At 42.1% G+C, this 18,856-nt stretch overlaps 1 protein-coding gene across 1 annotated transcript in view; it reads right to left on the reverse strand.

The window, feature by feature from the left end:
* Positions 1 to 18,856, reverse strand: part of LOC144495672 (putative C-mannosyltransferase DPY19L4) — a 69,015-nt gene that overhangs the window by 8,289 nt on the left and 41,870 nt on the right. The window contains exons 11-16 of the mRNA XM_078215966.1: positions 16,518 to 16,591; positions 14,119 to 14,277; positions 8,966 to 9,085; positions 6,677 to 6,797; positions 6,519 to 6,575; positions 2,996 to 3,078 (exon numbers count right to left, since the gene is read on the reverse strand). Of these exons, the coding sequence (XP_078072092.1) occupies positions 2,996 to 3,078; positions 6,519 to 6,575; positions 6,677 to 6,797; positions 8,966 to 9,085; positions 14,119 to 14,277; positions 16,518 to 16,591 (614 nt within the window). The remainder of the gene's footprint in view (positions 1 to 2,995; positions 3,079 to 6,518; positions 6,576 to 6,676; positions 6,798 to 8,965; positions 9,086 to 14,118; positions 14,278 to 16,517; positions 16,592 to 18,856) is intronic.

Below are 18,856 nucleotides of genomic sequence, written 5' to 3' on the forward strand. Positions count from 1 at the left end.
AGGGGGCACCTTGGCACTGCCCATCAGGAAATCTGTGGGGTGGGGGGTCCCGCTGCCTCTCTGCATTGGGGTCGAATGGGGCAGGAAGGCGGCCAGTTATCAGGGCACCAGGTTGGGGACGGGGAGGGTCGAGGCTGGCCCTTTGCTCTCCGGCAAATTGCAGGCTGACAGTTCGGGGCCACTGCTCATGCACAGAGTTCCCAAACTGTCAGACTCTGGCGTGAATAGGCCCCACCCTCCGAGCTTTTAATGATATTCATGATTGTGACCTCTGCATTGCAGAGTGTGGGAGATTCGAGTCTGAACTCCCACTGAAAAAACAATTGTGAATTACACCATTTTTCCCACCAATTCAACACTTCGAATTTATTTGGGAGAATCGCCCCCATAGAGTTTTACAGCACAGAAAGAGGCCCATCAGCCCATTGTGTCTGAACCGGCCACCAAACACCTACCTATTCTTATCCCATTTTCCAGCACTTTGTCCGTAGTCTTGTATGCTAAATAGGCACCAATCCCACTACCTCTCCAAGTTTTTTAAATTTTAAGTTTAAGTTTATTTATTAGTGTCACAAGTAGGCTAACATTAACACTGCAATGAAGTTATTGCAAAACTCCCCTAGTTTGGGTACAGTGAGGGAAATTTTAGCACAGCCAATGCATCTAACCAGCACATCTTTCAGACTGTGGAAGGAAACCGGAGCAACCGGAGGAGAACGTGCAGACTCCACACAGTGATCCAAACTGGGAATCAAACCAGAGTTCCTGGCGCTGTGAGGCTGCAGTGCTGACCACTGTGAGGCTGCAGTGCTGACCACTGTGAGGCAGCAGTGCTGACCACTGTGAGGCAGCAGTGCTGACCACTGAGGCAGCAGTGCTGACCACTGTGAGGCAGCAGTGCTGACCACTGTGAGGCAGCAGTGCTGACCACTGTGAGGCAGCAGTGCTGACCACTGTGAGGCAGCAGTGCTAACCACTGTGAGGCAGCAGTGCTAACCATTGTGAGGCAGCAGTGCTAACCATTGTGAGGCAGCAGTGCTAACCATTGTGCCACCATGCCAACCGAGCGAGCACTCTACCATGTGAGCTAATTCCCCCAGCTTGAAAATAAACCTTAGTTGAAAAGCTGAATCTACCGACAGATCCCAACTTTTTTTAAAAATAAATATTATGGCAGAGGACTTGCTCCTTAAAAGAAACTTTAAATACCAGCACCAGGAAAGATGGTGGCAGAGTGGTAACTTCACTCACAATCCAGAGGACAGCATGGCAGCTAATAGAATTTAAGTTCAATTAATAAAATCTGGAATTGAAAGCCAGTCTCACTAATTGTGACCACAAAACTATCTTTTTTTTTGTTGTTTAAAAACCCACCTGGTTCAGTAATGTCTTTTAGGGAAGGAAACCCTACATCTGGCCTACATGTGATTCCACATCCATAATGTGGTTGACCCTTAACTGACCTCTGAAATGGCCGAGAAAGCCACTCAGTTAAAGGATCATTAGGGAAGGGAACAAATGCTAGCCTTTGCAGTAACACCTACACCCCATCAAATAATTTTTAAAAATCCCTTACTACATGGGAAAAATGGGTCTGTGCTCGGCAATGGCGCTATAAAAGCAGAAAAACCAAAGTAAAGAGTAAGTATTTGAAATCAAATCAGAAACATGATAGAAGAAAAATCCTGAGGTTTATAAATGGCTTTCAATAGCGCCTGCAAATTACTTTAGCTATCTCCATCACCAGACAAAAGAAAATAGTCATATTGTGAACAAGAGAAACTACAGTGAATGGAGTTGAATACTGTTTTAATGGGCTGCACTTGACCTGTCCAGCTGTTACTGGCTTTAGAGTATGAACATGCAATTATTTTGCCTCTTAGATACAGTTTGAGGTGAGGTAATGTATTTGGAAGGTTCACGGATGTGTAGCTTCCGTAACAAAGTAGAATGTCAGGCAGCAAATTAAAATGCTATTATGCATGAAGCTGGAGTATTCAACTAAAGTTGTCTGGCTCAGCTGTATGCAGAGTAGGATCTGCTGAAGAGGTTCAATTGTGCGGATTGATGAAACAGCTTCTAGCATGACACGTGCCAGAGTGTACAGATAGATAATCTGGTTTCTGTCTCAACCAACTGTTGTCGCTTTATCCAACCATGTTCAGCTTTCCATCTAAATTTGATAACAAATGGAAGGTTATGATCTGCCCTGAGAGAATTAGGCTAAAACTGAGAGTCCCTAGTTACACTCAAAAGCTGGTAATTAAATGCACATTAGTAGTAAAGCTAGATCAAATTAGCATTTCGATTGAGTTGAATTGACTGCATTTGGTTCACATGCAATGTAAATATTTATATGCACATATATTTTATGTATATATAAATATGCCTATATATCTCATATTGCAGTGGTAAAATACTATTGCATCACAGAAATTATTCCTTATAAGTGTGGTTGGGTGATTTCTTTCTCCCTCAAGATGAGGGGTATTAACACTGAGAAATGAAACACTTTCCTATTTCATCCATCTTGCTTTCCATTTAAACACTTGATAGGCCATCCAACTCCCTCTCTCATACAGCTGTACACATCTTTCTTACTCTCATTCTCTTTGTTCTGCTCCTCTTTAAATGCTGTCTCTCTCTATCTTTTTTCTGCTTTAATTAGAGTGTTCCCCTTCTGCTACCAGAATAATTAATACCTCCGGCCTCACTTCCCTCTGTCCTACCCCCCAGACAGTACCATTGGGCTGCTCTCTGTGTTGATGTTGGCTGGATTGTCTCGGGCATCATTTGACGCTTTACATCAAATTGCCTAACTGGCACCAAAGCTCGCATGTGGGATCCTGTAGATGAGACCTCAGGCTAAATTCCCAGTGAGCCTCAGGTCTTCATTATCAGCTGCACCAACCCATTTTTCATTGATGATGAAACCAATTTCCCAGCTACTGCATAGATGAATACATGGACACGCACGCACAAAGGTACAACTTACTTGATCCAGCTCATCAGCTCTACAGTATCAGAATCATAAAATTCCTGAAGTTCAGAGAGTTCGGCCATTACATCTGGAAAGAACTGATGTGCAAGTACTTTAAGTTAAATACATCATGACCAGCAAAACTAACATAAACAAGTGAAATGTCCCATTATAAATAAATTTGCCTTGTCCCTTCTTCCTGAATGCAATGACATCCCATAATACAGTTCCAGTCACAAACTACCCTTCAGCACCTCACTGAAGTGGCCATTTCTCAAGTATAATCCAGTTTATTGGTAATTCAACTATGGAAGGCATTACAGTTGAGCAGCAGGGCACTTTGAGATTGGGCTGGAGATACATTTGAGGGACAGGTCAGAGATGCCTCTTTGTAATTAACGTGATTGCAGCTGACTTGGGAATATTCAGCCAGAAATGGTAAACATTTTCATTTAATTTTCTGCATTCTTCCTGACAGTTTCCCAGCCTCTCTTAGTTTCAACTAACTTCAATATGATTCTCTTTGTTCTAGGCAAATGAGACCTTCCCCAGCACTGATCCCTAGAGCACACTGTAAGCCTATCATATTAATCTCAGAAACAATCAATTAATTCCTGCTCTTTGCTTTGAGCCTCAGCCCATCATTTTATCTGTGTTACTTTGATACCATGTTCATTAATTTATAAGAATTCTCTTATGCAGCACCTTATCAAACACTTCTGAATATCCAGATACAAAAAAAAACATTCACCACATTCCCATTAGATAGATCCCCTATGATTTCCTCAAAATAAATCAATTAGGTTTGTCAAGCATGACCTGCTTTTTGCAAACTGATGATCAGTCTGTGCTTTGCTATATACGCACTAATTTCTTCCTAAACTATGGGCCCTAGAAACGTTCTTGTAACCAAGACTATTTAGTGACCCGAAGTTTCCTGGCTAATCTAGTTCCCCTTTATTAAACAGGATAACATAGAACACCCTTCAGTCTTTTCATGTTACATGAATACATTTGAATATATTTGAAAATAATGGCGAGTGCCTCTGCTAGCTTTTCCCCAATCTGCTTATGAAATCTAGGCGCGTACCATCTAAATCTTGTGACTTCTGTTTTACTTTTAGGCTCATTACCACTATTAAAAATTATTTTAAAAAATAGATTCCTTTTCAATGTTTATCTTTGGGTGTTTTTCTTCTACAGCTTCTTCAGACAGTCCTATTTCACCATTCACTCTACAAACATGTTGAGAATATCTTGCTCATGATTCATAAGCTTGGAATATAACTTTTACATTGTAAATTGAATGTTAAGTGCACGCTAAATGAAAAAGCCTGGTTGAGAATCTGATAAACAACCTAATGTAAAGGCAAATCAAACAAGCCTAAGTTTAATTAACCTGTGTTTATCTTATAAGGTCAACGTTGATTGTGAAAAAATATTTAAGCAGCAACTGGACCTCTTAGCCTGGAGAGAGGGAAAATATATCCTAAGATATAAATTATTCAAATGGGTCACAAGATCAAAGAGTAGTGTTGAGGGTAAAACATAATTGGTTTGCATTTCTGTTTTGGAACATCCCAAAGCCTGCCACATTGTCATATAAGCTATAGGGGTTGGAAGGTCCCTTTGTTTAATTTATCTGTGTGTTTGCTGACAAAAGTAAGCAGCTCAATTTGAGAACAGACAGAGGCAGCTGCTGACTTGATTTTTGGTTGGCTGCAACTCACTGAGATGGGAAAGCGAACAAAATTGAATGCTAGCCCAGCCTACACCTCAAGGCAGAGAAATTGTTAACTTAATCATTCACTGTGCAAAATGGGGGCTTGAGCTCAGTTTGAAATTTGTAAGGGGGAAAGAAGCTGGAAGATTTGCGTGGTTTGGAGTTAGAGGAAGAAATCTACAGTAGTCATAAACAGAGCCTTGTGGCAGAAAGCAGTCAGCAGAGATAACCTTGAAGGCTGAGAGGAGGCAGTTTTATATCTGCTGGCAGCTAGGACAAGGACCTGAGGAATCCACAGGTATGTGGTCCTCAAGTAAAAATTGGAGGGTTGCTTAGCCAAAATCTAATGGAAGGATCGTCATAAACCTCGTACATTGGAGAAAGCTGGAATACTGAGGAGAATTGCAGTAAATTCTGGAGGGCTGTGGCATACTTTGGGTTGGTCCCTAAGGAGGTGAGTGACCCTTCAAGATTGTTGTAATGTATGAGCAAACTCTTGAGGGTGAAGTAAAAAATTGAACTGAGTTCATAACATTAGTCATAAAGTTACTAGTGCTTGTTTTGCTTAATTCTTTATATATGCAAAAAAATTTGTTTTTGTCTAAAAATGTGAAATCTTGTTACGTGGCTCTGTCAACTAATCACTGGGTATTCGGATTTCTATTTAAATATCAACAGTCTCGAACATGATCATAATAAACATAACCCAAATACTTAGACATTTCCACATTCCTTCATTCCTTGCACACTAGATTTCTTTCGCCTTTTAGTCCCAGTCCTTTGACAATTCTTTTACCCAATATGTGCTTATAAAAACTCTGGCTTTTTCTCTGTATGTTGACAGCCCTCTTTCTAATCTCCGAATTACTTCCTTTTTATATTTCTTACTGTTCTGAAACCATAGGGCATTGGGTTTATTCATAACCTTCAATGATCATACTTTAAAGCAAACAAGAAGTAGTCACATTTAAGTGAATTAAGGCAGACTATACCATCAGTATTGCTGTAAAAAAGAGACATACTGTGAAAGCTTTTTGTCTTGCACACATCAGGACAGAAGGAAGAATACCAACAATAATTCATAATGCCAGAGAAAAGGGTGCTGTTTGGTTGGCAAATCATAGAATCCCTACAGTGCAGAAGAGGCCATTCGGCCCATCATGTCTGCAACGACCCTCTGACAGAGTATCTTACCCAGGCCCTCTCCCCCACCCTATTCCAATCACCCCACGCATCTACCCCAGGGCTAATCTATGTAACCTACACATCTTTGGACACTAAGGGGCAATTTGGCATGGTTCTCAATCCACCTAACCTGCACATCTTTGGACTATGGGAGGAAACCGGAGCACCCGGAGGAAACCCACACAGACACGGAAAGGACGTATAAACTCCACACAGAGACACCCAAGGCAAGAATTGAACCCGTGTCCTCGGAGCTGTGAGGCAGCAGTGCACCACCATGCCACCCCCAAGTCAGTTATGATTGGTCAAGGCATTGCCATGGAGAATACATCAGGGTGCTGACTTGCCAACCAATCAGCACCCTGTCTTGATGAGTGCAAGGTGAAAAGCTTCGACCTCATGTCTCTTTTTCTAGCCACACTCAAGTCCTGAACTATCAAGTAAACTAGATCATCAGCTTGGCCAGAAAGAGAAAACTTTCATCAGCTGCCCAGAAATGTCTTTCTCTCACCTTCCCACTGTCTGAACTGCCCAGCTACTTTTCATAAGTGATTTCAAAACACATCGGATTAATGAAGGTGTTTGTTAATATATCACAACACTGAAAAAGAAATTTGCAAAAGTACTCACATCCTTCCACATGCTAAACCCTATTATTGTTGGAACTGCAGTACTCAACATAAGTGCCTAAATTAAAAAGAAATACAACGAATATTATTCCTGTAGAAAAAAAAGTAATTAAAAAATCTTGTGGTCTTCAATGATCTAAAGGAATATATTGAATTCACCAGGAGCACTGGAGGCACTGTTCTTAGTCGCAACCACTTAAATACAGTCATCCAGATCTCAGGAGAGCAAACACCAAAGGCAGTGAACATACAGGCATAAGGAGTCCATAAATACTTCAGGCTGTGAAGACAGTGTATGATAAGAGTTATTGTAAGTAATCATTTAAGTTTTTGTAATAAGCATCACAAATAGAAGTTAGACAGGTTAACTTGGCCGGGAATTTCCACTAATGTCAACAAAAGCTGTGTAATTACATACAGGAAGCTCAACAGCACCACCACCTGGGGACTGACTGAAATAACTCCACCGTAGAAGGATAAATAATGGGAAAACTTTAACCACATTAGATACATATATCTCTGCCCCACTCCCCCCTCCCCCCTCCTCTCACTTTTGATGAGTTAATTAAGAAAAATTAAAAACCTCTTAGAAAGTTTTTGGAATAAATAAAAGTTGTTTCTACACTGATTGACTTTAAAATTACGGGACCTTAATTTTGTGACATATGGAAAGGATAACAGGAATTTTGTGTGCGCAAGGAAGAAAGATGTAACCCTACCACAAACTGTACCACCTAACCTTTCAGACAGCAACATCTCTTATAAAGTGACGATTCTTCAGGACAATCATTGTTCAGTGTCGGTTTATGAAGATCCCAGCTTCAATCCGTGGCAGTGCTAAGTTAACGTATAACAGATCTACGGATCCAGGGTAGAAGTGGGAGTGCTACAACTGGCTGCTAGTGGTCTGGGCAAAGAGAGAAAGACCGTTATCCATGGATACTGGAAAGTATCCATGTCAGGGGGACTGACTGAAATATCTCCACCTTTACACATGTCACAAAATTAAGGTCCCGTAATTTTAAAGTCAATCAGTGCGGAAACAACTTTTATTTCTTTTAAAAACTTTCTCATAGCTTTAACAAAAAAGTGAAAATTAATTAACTCCCTCACCTTACTCGCCACTCAGTATTGAACTGAGACAGGAGGAAAAAGCTGCTGTATTTTATTAACATGTGCAGCCCTCATTAGCTGTGAATTTTTTATAAAATGGCATAGTGAGGCCAGCGATGGATTACTAGATTTCTTCCATCCGTCTCATAACACCATGGAGATTGCCAGAACTTGAGTTATTACAGCATCACTGTACAAGGTGCCCATAGGATCTCCATTAGAAACTAGAAGCAGGAGTAGGCCATTCGGCCCTTAAAGCCTGCTCTGTCATTCATTTTGATCCTGGCTGATCATCGAATTCAATATCCTGATCCCCCCTTCTCCCCCATATCCCTTGATCCCTTTAGCCCCTAGTGCTATATCTAATTTCTTCTTGAAAATCAGACAACATTTTGGCCTCAATTACATTCTGTGATAGTGAATTCCACACATTCACCACCCTCTGGGTGAAGAAATTTCTCCTCACCTCAGTTCTAAAAGGTTTACCCCTTATCCTCAAACAATGGCCCCGAGTTCTGGACAAACCCACCATTGGGAACATTCTTTCTGAATCTACTCTGTCTAACCCTGTTAGAATTTTATAAGTTTCTATGAGATCCCCTCTCATTCTTCTAAACTCCAGTGAATACAATCCTAACCAACTTAGTCTCTCCTCATATGACAGACCTGCCATCCCAGGAATCAACCTGGAAACCTTTGCTGTACTCCCTCTGTACAGCAAGGACATCCTTCCTCTGTTGGGAACATCAAAACTGCACACAATACTCCAGGTGTGGCCTGTACATTTGCAGGAAAACATCCCTATCCCTATACTCAAATCCTCTCGCTATGAAGGCCAACATGCCATTTGCTATCTTTACTGCCTGTTGTACCTGTGCGTTTACTTTCAGCGACTGATGCACGAGGACACCAAGGTCTTGCTGAGTAGCCACCTCTTTCAATTTACACTCATTCAAGTAAGAATATCTTCCTATTATTGCTACCAAAGTGTAACCTCACATTTATGCACATGATACTGCATCTGCCATGCATATGCCCACACACTGCGCCTGTCCTAATCACGCTGAAGCATCTCTGCACCCTCCTCACAGCTCACCCTCCCACCCAACTTTGTATCATCTGCAAATTTGGAGATAATACATTCAGTTCCCTTTTCCAAATCATTAATATATAACATGAATAGTTGGAGTCCTAGCACAGATCCCTGTGGAACCCCACTAGTCACTGACTGCCCATCCGAAAAAGACCCATTTATGCCAACTCTTTGCTTCCTATCTACTAACCAGCTTTTTATCCATATCAAGACACCGCCTGCAATCCCATTGACACACTTACCCTTGGAACATCAGTGCCAATGAACCAAAGAGCACTATGTGGAACATGTGGTAAACCACCTCTGGCCTCTCACCAATCACCATATTCTCCAGCGAGCCATCACTTTTTTGAGGCACATCACTAAAGCAAAACAAACAGACTCAGAAGACAAATTACCATAGAGGAATCTACACAACTTCAATAAAAGGAACGAAAAAACATTTTAGCGCATTGAGGGTACAGTGAAACAAATTTGTAACATTGGATAATAAGGCCCTTGTTGACTTATTTTAGATGTAGTAGAGAATTCTTCCACCTTCTTTACCGAAAGTGCAATGTCTGTACCACAGGAGTGAAACACAAATGTTACTTTCACATTGTAGACACAGGCTACAATATAGGATCTGGCTATATATTCTTGAAGTTTAAAAATAAGTTTAAACAAATTAGAATACAATGTTAAATTCCACCCATCTTTTGACATCATTCAATATCTAACTATACCCTACAGGTATATACAACTATACCCTACTCATTGGAATTTTGATTAATTGTGATAGAGATAAGTTTTTTGTCGTATTAAAGGTGACACGCACACATGCGCATGCACGCAGGCCAGCAAGATATTTTTACCTCCATTCCTGACCCACAAATTCAGTCCCATGGAGCTGTTGGATTATCTTAAAAACCCAACTAGTTTATTCCTGTCCTCGAGGGAAAGAAACCAGTCATCCTTAATCAACAGGACCTAGAATTGACTCCATTCCAACACCAATGTGGTTGACTCTTATATGCCCTCTGAAGTGGCCACGGAAGTCACTTAGTTATATTAAATGGACCAGAAAGGATAACAAGAATAGCACTGCGATGGCTGTGGCTCATTTGGCAGCACTCTCACATCTGAGTCAGAAGTTTAAGTTTTACTACAGGAGGAGCACAAAAATCACTCGACATTCCAGTGCGGCACCAAGGGACAGCTGCACTGCTGGAGGTGCTGTCTTTCACATGCGATACTAAATTGAACCCCTTAACTGGACACAAAAGATCCCATGGCGTTGTTTTGATGAAGAGCATAGGAGCTATCCCTGGTGTCTTGGCCAATAGTTATCCACATACCAACATCTCCAAAACAAAAAATCATCACATTCTGGTTGATGGAGTTCATTGTGTGCAATTGCTGAAGGCACTGGATACAGGAAACCATCCAGGCATTAGTACTGATGCTTGAATTCCAGAACCAGCTGTGCTTCTAGCCAAGCTGTTCCATTATAACTACAACACTGCCATCTACCTGACCGAGTGGAAAATTACCCACATACATCCCCTCTACAAAAAGTAGGACAAATCTAATGCGACCAATTACCAAGTCACCAGACTACTCCTGATCATCAGCAAAGTGACGGAAGTCGTTGTCAACGGTGCTATCAAGCAGCATTTAGTAATAAGCGGCGTGCCGATGCTCAGTTTGGGTTTCACCAAGGCCACTGACCTCATTACGATTTTGGTCCAAACATGGACAACAGAACTGAACTCAAGAAGTGAGGTGAAAGTAATTGCACTTGATCTCAAGGCAGCATTCAACCAAGTGCGGCATCAAGGAATCTGAGCAAAATTGGGAAAAGGGGGGAAAAACTCTCCAGTGGTTGGAGCCAAACTTAGCACATAGGAAGATGCTGAATTGTTGGAGTCCAATTATCTTATCCTCAGGACATCACTGCTGAAGTTCCTCAGTGTAGTAATGTCCTAGGTCCAATCATCTTCATCAATAACCTTCCTTCCATCAAAAGGTCAAAAGTGGATATGTTCATTGATGATTGCACAGTATTAAGTACCATTCGCAACTCCTCAAAAGCTGAACTGTTCATGCCCATATGCAGCAAGACCCAAACAACATTTAAGCTTTGGCTGATAGGTGGCAAGTAAAATTTGTGTTGCACAAGTGTCAAGCAATGACCATCTCCAATAAAGAGAGCATCTAACTATCTCCCCATGACATTCAATGGCATTACCATCACCGACGCCCCACTATCAACATCTCAAGGGTTACCATTGACCAGAAGCTTAACTATACTAACTATAAAAATACTGTGGCTACAAGAATGGATCAGAGGTTGGGAATTTTGCAACAAGTTACTTACCTCCTGACTCCCAAAGCCTGCCTATGAGGTACAAGTCAGGAGTGTTTATTTATTTATTATTATTAGTCAGTAATTTATTATTACAAGTAAGGTTTACATTAACACTGCAATGAAGATACTGTGAAATTCCCACTCTCCAATTGCCTGGGTGAATGTGGTCCAACGACACTCAAAAGGTGTTTGACAACATCCAGGCCAAAGCAGTCCGCTTTATTGGCACCCCATCCATCAATTAGATGTTGAATCTCTTCACTGCTGAAGTTCAGTAGCAGCAGTGTGTGCTTCTTACTAGATGAATCATAGAAATCATAGAAACCCTACAGTACAGAAAGAGGCCATTCGGCCCATCGAGTCTGCACCGACCACAAACCCACCCAGGCCTTACCCCTATATCCCTACATATTTACCCACTAATCCCTCTAACCTATGCATCTCAGAACACTAAGGGCAATTTTTTTTTAGCATGCCAATCAACCTAACCCGCACATCTTTGGACTGTGGGAGGAAACCGGAGCACCCGGAGGAAACCCACGCAGACACGAGGAGAATGTGCAAACTCCACACAGACAGTGACCCAAGCCGGGAATCGAACCCAGGTCCCTGGAGCTGTGAAGCAGCAGTGCTAACCACTGTGCTACCGTGCCGCCCCACTGCACTGCAACAACTCAGAAACTTCAAAACCCGTGACCTTTACTATCTGGAAGAACAGCAGCAGGTGCATGGGAACACTACCACCTACAAGTTGTCCTCCAAGTCACACTTCAGCCGGACTTGTACCCATTTCGCTGTTCCTTCACTGCTGCTGGATCAAAATCCTGGAACTCCCTTTTTAACATTGCTATGCATGTACCTAAACCACCTGGATTGCAGAGGTTCAAGGCGGCAGCTCACCACTACCTTCTCAAGGGCAATTAAGCATAGACAATAAATGCAAGCCTAGCCTGTGATTGCCATATCCTGTGAAAGTATAAATAAAATGTGGCATTTCTTACATTACAACACTTGTTGAAAGCGTTTTTGAGATGTCTGGTGGTTGTGAAAGTTCTTTTTTTTCCTTTTGCATTGTGGAACCATGGTTCAAGGCGGCTCTCATCTACTTTGTCAATGCAATTTGAGATGCGCATTACATGCAGTCCTGTCAGTGATACTTATTCTTTTACAAATCGAAAACCACAGACTGTCAATCAGATTGCGGTTATCATTGAATCCCTATAGTGCAGAAGGAGGCCATTTGGCCCATCAAGCCTGCATCGACAACAATCCCACCCAGGCCCTATCCCCGCAACCCCACGTATTTTACCCTTCAAATCCCCCAATACTAAGGGGCAATTTAGCATGGCCAATCCACCTAACCCACACATCTTTGGACTGTGGGAGGAAACTGAAGCACCCGGAGGAAACCCATGCAGATTTGGGAAGAACGTGCAAACTCCACACAGGGAGTGACCCGAGGCCGGAATTGAACCTGGGTCCCTGGCGCTGTGAGGCAGCAGTACTAACCACTGTGCCACCGTGTGATGTTTACATCCAGGGAATGAATTATAACATATGATGATGTGTGCAGAAATATTCTCACACTTACTTGTATTAGAAAAGCTTGAGTTTTTTTTTAAATGTACTACTTAGTCATCTAGTTAATTAGACTGGGTATAAACACAGCACAATTTATATGAGATACGGAAGCTCGAAGCTACCAATTTTGGTCATCAGCAGGTTATCGTATTCTTGATGAACGTAAAGAATGTAGATACTGTGAAGTATTTGTACTGCAACGATTTCATCTTATTTCAATTTGATTAATAATAGATTGGCTTCACTAGAACTTATTGTCTCAGGCCGAAACAGATATCGCATGGTGGAATTTCACACCATTAGAAGCCTCTCAAATACAAAGTTATCTTCATGCAGAATAAATGCTCTATTTTTACAAAAGGTTACGATTGTAGATTAAATCTAAAATTTAATTCAAAGATGAATACAGTGCTATAACGAGCCATTCAGAGCTGGTGATGTTAGTAACGGCAAATTTTAAACACCGTTAAGCCCTGCCCCAACTGACTGGTTTGCTATGTTGCCAATTGATTGAATGCTTCAATTCATCATTGAAAGTATAGCTGCAACCATCTGAAATGAAATGAAACACTAATACAGCATGTAGTTCTCGCAAATGCAAAGCTCCCGAAGTTGTTGAGCTTTGTCACAATTTCTTGGCATCAATGGATGATGGCAGAGTTTCATCCTGCAAGTAGTCAGTCAAACAAGACATTACTGGACCTTTACTTTTCCATTAAAGAAATACGCCAGACTAAGGCTGTGTAACTGCCTTGGGCATTCCTTGTTAGCACGCCTTGCAGGTAAAACATTTCCGAAAACAAAGCAATACCTAGGAATACTTACCACCAAAACAAAATGTCTGAAATACTAAAGCTCGTTTGTTCAACCCTATCAACTCTCAAATTAATAGCATGCATCAAACAAATGATGAGGCACATTGTCTTAGCATCCAGTTAAATGTTTGCAGTATTACTCACTCTTTCCCATTCGCTGCTTATCCTAATCAATAAACTAATCCTGCAGTCGCATGAAATATTTTCTAAAGTGATTTCATGCATATAAAACTTAATGCAAGTGCACTGGGAGACCACAATAATTATATATTCATAGAATCCTACAGTGCAGAAGGAGGCCATTCGTTTGCCATCCAGGCCCCATCCCCATAACCCACGCATTTACTCCCCCTGACACTAAGGGGTAATTCAGCATGGCCAATGCACCTAACCAGCACATCTTTGGACTCTGGGAGGAAACCGGAGATCCCGGAGGAAACTTGCACGGACATGGAGAGAATGTACAAACTCCACACAGACAGTGACCCCAAGCTGGGAATTGAACCCAGGTCCCTGGTGCTGTGAGGCAGCAGTGCTAACCACTGTGCCGCCCCAAATTAATTGTGGAATATTTCTTTAGAATTTAGGCTAAATCTTTTGGATGCACACAGCAATACGCAAAGACAACAACTCTTACTTCCCACCTTACCGAAACTTCCTGGAAACTACTTCCAAGGTTGAGAAAAGGCAGATAAGCAACACAGACATACAGAATGGGAGCAGACAAGTCTGAGTCAGTCGGATAAAGAATTCTTGTGATGGGGTCTGGAAGGTTTCCTGACAGAGCAGCAAATTTGTGTTGAAGTCTCTAAGTTAAAAAAGAAAAAAATGCAAATTACTAGAACAGTAAGGAACACAACAACAGCAGTAGACCATACTACCGATCATGCCTGCTCACTTTAGTGATCTAAAATTCTCAACTTCAGAAAGGGTTTACTACCGTACTGCACTATTCATGTATTCCAATAAAAATAGAATTTAAACATAAAATCAATTTTAAAATTCTCTAAAGAAACAAACTAACACTACAATAAAAAAAGATTTGTACAAGTCGAGATTTTTATCCAAAACACTCATTACAATACAATTAATATAGTCACTGCACAACATGCATGTTAAGTTAGACAAGAGGCCAGAATTCTGCTAAAATGGTTAAAGGGGACAGTAGGTATCATTATTATATCGGGAAATACACATACACCAACTCCAAATACCCGTAATATTTTAGCACTGTTAACCTCCAAAAGTAGCAATTATTTCAATAATTGTTTCTGCTTCGAGAAATGGAATGGGAATTTTGGGGGACCATTTCTGTTCTGTTCACTTGTGGCACTATGGTGTCAAATATGCCCAATCCCTGCATGAAGTTCATTGCAGAAGTCTTCAGCACGGAAGATTTCATTAGGTGCCCAATGACATTTCAAAAATTTATTGTTGCACAAATGCCAATATTTATATTACTTTCCATGTTCACAACTTCTGGGCTTCCTAAAATCTATTACATTGTTAGCCATTGCCCTTCAAAAGGTTACACCTTTGTTAAGCATCTTGGGACATTTTTCTACATTAAGGATGCTATTTAGTATAAAAGTTCTTATTTTGCTCTTTTGTATCTTCTAGGTACCGCAAATGTTTCTTAAAGTCCTCATCAAATATGTCTGAGCTTTCATTCCTGAATAGAATGTGGAGCATCATATGATACATAACAGAGTGAAAAGGCACAGATTTTATTCTCTCTCTTCTATTGAGTTTGCATTTCGAGTGATGTCTGTGTAAACCTAACAGTACCCTACAAGTTTTCCCAGTGGTTATGATGGGGCTAGTTTGGAGGTGCGCTTCAGGCAGGACTCAAAGTAACACACCTGCTGTTGCCTGGGAGATCCTGGGCGAAAACCATGGGCTGGATTTTACTCTCTGCTGCAGGTGAGTTCGAAGGTGATTGGAGCTACATAAAATCCACCTCTGATCTGTCTGAAATTCTAGGGAGGGTGGAGAGAGAGCGAGACCCATTCCAGGCGGGAAGCCTGCCAGCTCCAGCTGGACAAGAGGGGAATGATCGCCTTTATGTGCTCTCTTGGTCCAGAGAAACCATTCCCACCCCCCCACCGCCACCCCCCCACCCAGGTCAGGTCATCTGACTGGTTCTCAGCTCTCTCGGGTGGAGCTTCATCCAGGGATTGGGGCAAAATTTTAGCTCAGAGGCAATTAACATGGCTCCCAGTGTCAAACTGCTGCAGTGATGTGGAGATGCTGGCATTGGACTGGGGGTAAGCACAGTAAGAAGTCTCACAACACCAGGTTAAAGTCCAACAGGTTTATTTGGTAGCACAAGCTTTCAGAGCGCTGCTCCTTCTTCAGGTGAGTGGGAGTTGTGTTCACAAACAGGGCATACATAGACACAAACTCAATTTACAAGATAATGGTTGGAATGCGAGTCTTTACAGGTAATCAAGTCTTAAAGGTACAGACAATGTGAGTGGAGAGAAGGTTAAGCACAGGTTAAAGAGGTGTGTATTGTCTCCAGCCAGGACAGTTAGTGAGATTTTGCAAGCCCAGGCAAGTCATGGGGGTTACAGATAAAGAACAAAGAACAAAGAACAGTACAGCACAGGAAACAGGCCCTTCGGCCCTCCAAGCCTGTGCCACTCCTTGGTCCAACTAGACCAATCGTTTGTATCCCTCCATTCCCAGGCTGCTCATGTGACTATTCAGGTAAGTCTTAAACGATGTCAGCGTGCCTGCCTCCACCACCATACTTGGCAGCGCATTCCAGGCCCCCACCACCCTCTGTGTAAAAAACGCCCCTCTGATGTCTGAGTTATACTTCGCCCCTCTCAGCTTGAGCCCGTGACCCCTCGTGATCGTCACCTCCGACCTGGGAAAAAGCTTCCCACTGTTCACCCTATCTATACCCTTCATAATCTTGTATACCTCTATTAGATCTCCCCTCATTCTCCGTCTTTCCAAGGAGAACTTACTGAATCTATTCTGCAGCACCAATATATTGTTCCAAAAGAAACCTTAAAAAGTAAAAAAGCTCAAACATACCTTGTAGTATTCAAGTCAAATTTTGCTTCAAAAAACTTTATTATGTGTTCATTTTCCTCTTGGGGGACCATTTTCTGTGAATATTTTTTTAAAAAAAGAAATTGTGAATTCCAGGGTTGAAGTCACAGCCATAATGGCAAACAAACAACTATGAAAAACAGGACAAGACAGACATACGCCAAAATTCTACTGCCCCGTGCGTCACAGAATCGGAGCGGGCGAGGGACGGACAACAGATACGTCCGTTGAACTCAGGCTGGAATCTCTGTGTCTCGCTCGAGTGAGGCTGTAAAATCCCGCCCATGGTATCTACTTTGTATCAGACAGAGCAATTACCGACCACTTCCCCTCAACTGGCTTTAATTATCTTTAATTTTCTAACATTGATTTGCTCTTGCAGAGTGTATGGTTCCCACTTAGATAACTGCTATGAGCAGGACTGCAGTGTAAAAGGATAAGTGTACAGCCAAATGTAGTGTTTACTTCAGTTCCATAAAATCACGGGGATGGCACCTGCAAAATGCTGTCAGTTGGGTTGAATACTATAAAATACAATATTAATTTAATGTGCTTCAGTTTTCATTCATATGTTATGGGTTCAAAGAAGTATACCAGTGTCCTTGCCTCAGCCACCTTCAGCTGCTTTGTCAATGACCTTCCTTCCATCATAAGGTCAGAAGAGTTCACAATGTTCAGCACCATTTGTGAATCCTCAGATACTGAAGCAGTCCATGTTCAAATACTGAAAGACCTGGACAATATCCAGGCTTGGGCTGACAAGTGGCAAGTAATATTCACGCTAAACAAGTGCCAAGCAATTATTATCTCCAACAAGAGACAATCCAATCATCGCCCTTTGACATTCAATAGCATTACCATCACTGAATCCCCCACTATCAACATCCTGGAGGTAACCACTGACCAGAAAGTTAACTGGACTAACCATATACATACTGTGGTTGCAAGAGCAGGTCAGAGGTTACGAATCCTGTGGTGAGCAACCCACCTCCCAACTCCCCAAAGCCTGTCCACAATCTACAAGGCACAAATCAGGAGTGTGATGGAATACTTGCCCCTTGCCTGGATGAGTGCAGCTCCAATAACACTCAAGAAGCTTGACAGCATCCAGGACAAAGCAGCCAGCTTGGTTGACACTCCTTCCACAAATATTCACTCCCTCCATCACCGATGGACAGTAGCAACAGTGTGTGCCATGTACAAGATGCACTACAGGGACTCACCAAAGTTCCTCAAATAGCACCTTCCAAACCCACGGCCTGTACCATCTAGAAGGACAAGGGCAGCAGATGCATGAGAACACAACTGCAAGTTCGCCTTCAAGTCACTCACCATCCTGATTGGAAATATATTGCTGTTCCTAAATCCTGGAACACCCTACCTAACAGCACTATGGGTGTATCTACGCCATTTGGAGTGCAGTGGCTCAAGAAGGCTGCTCACCACCACCTTCACAAGGACAATTATGGATGGGCACTGAATGCTGGCCTAGCCAGCAAAGCACACATCCCTTGAATGAATTGTTCCTCTGTTTAAGGGCAGAAGAGACAATCCGGGAAATTGCAGGCCTGTGAGCGTTACATCAGTGGTGGGGGAATTATTGGAGAAGATTCTTAGGATAGGATGTACTCACATCTGGGAGAGATTAGGCTTATTGGTGATAGGCAGCATGGATTTGTGAAGGGGAGGTCGTGTCTCACAAACTTGATTGAGTCCTTTGAGGAAGTGACAAGAAAAATTGACCAGGACGAGGCAGTGGATGTTGTATACATGGACTTCAGTAAAGCCTTCAATAAGGTCCCTCAAGACAGGCTGATGCAGAAGATGAAGTCATATGGGATCTGAACTGAGCTGGTAAAATGGATACAAAAACTGGCTTGGGCATAGTACAGTAAGAAGTCTCACAACACCAGGTTAAAGTCCAACAGGTTTATTTGGTAGCAAATACCATAAGCTTTCGGAGCGCTGCTCCTTCGTCAGATGGAGTGGAAATGTGCTCTCAAACAGTGCACTGTTTGAGAGCACATTTCCACTCCATCTGACGAAGGAGCAGCGCTCCGAAAGCTTATGGTATTTGCTACCAAATAAACCTGTTGGACTTTAACCTGGTGTTGTGAGACTTCTTACTGTGTTCACCCCAGTCCAACGCCGGCATCTCTACAGCTTGGGCATAGTAAGCAGAGAGCAGCAGCGGAAGGGTATTTTTCCAACTGGAGATCTGTGACAAGTGGTGTTCCACAAGGATCAGTGCTGGGGCCTCTGTTGATATATATATTTGGAGGAAGATGTGGGTGGTCTGATTAGTAAATTTGCAGATAATA

Source organism: Mustelus asterias, chromosome 7, assembly GCF_964213995.1.
Source record: "Mustelus asterias chromosome 7, sMusAst1.hap1.1, whole genome shotgun sequence".
NCBI classification, from domain to species: domain Eukaryota; kingdom Metazoa; phylum Chordata; class Chondrichthyes; order Carcharhiniformes; family Triakidae; genus Mustelus; species Mustelus asterias.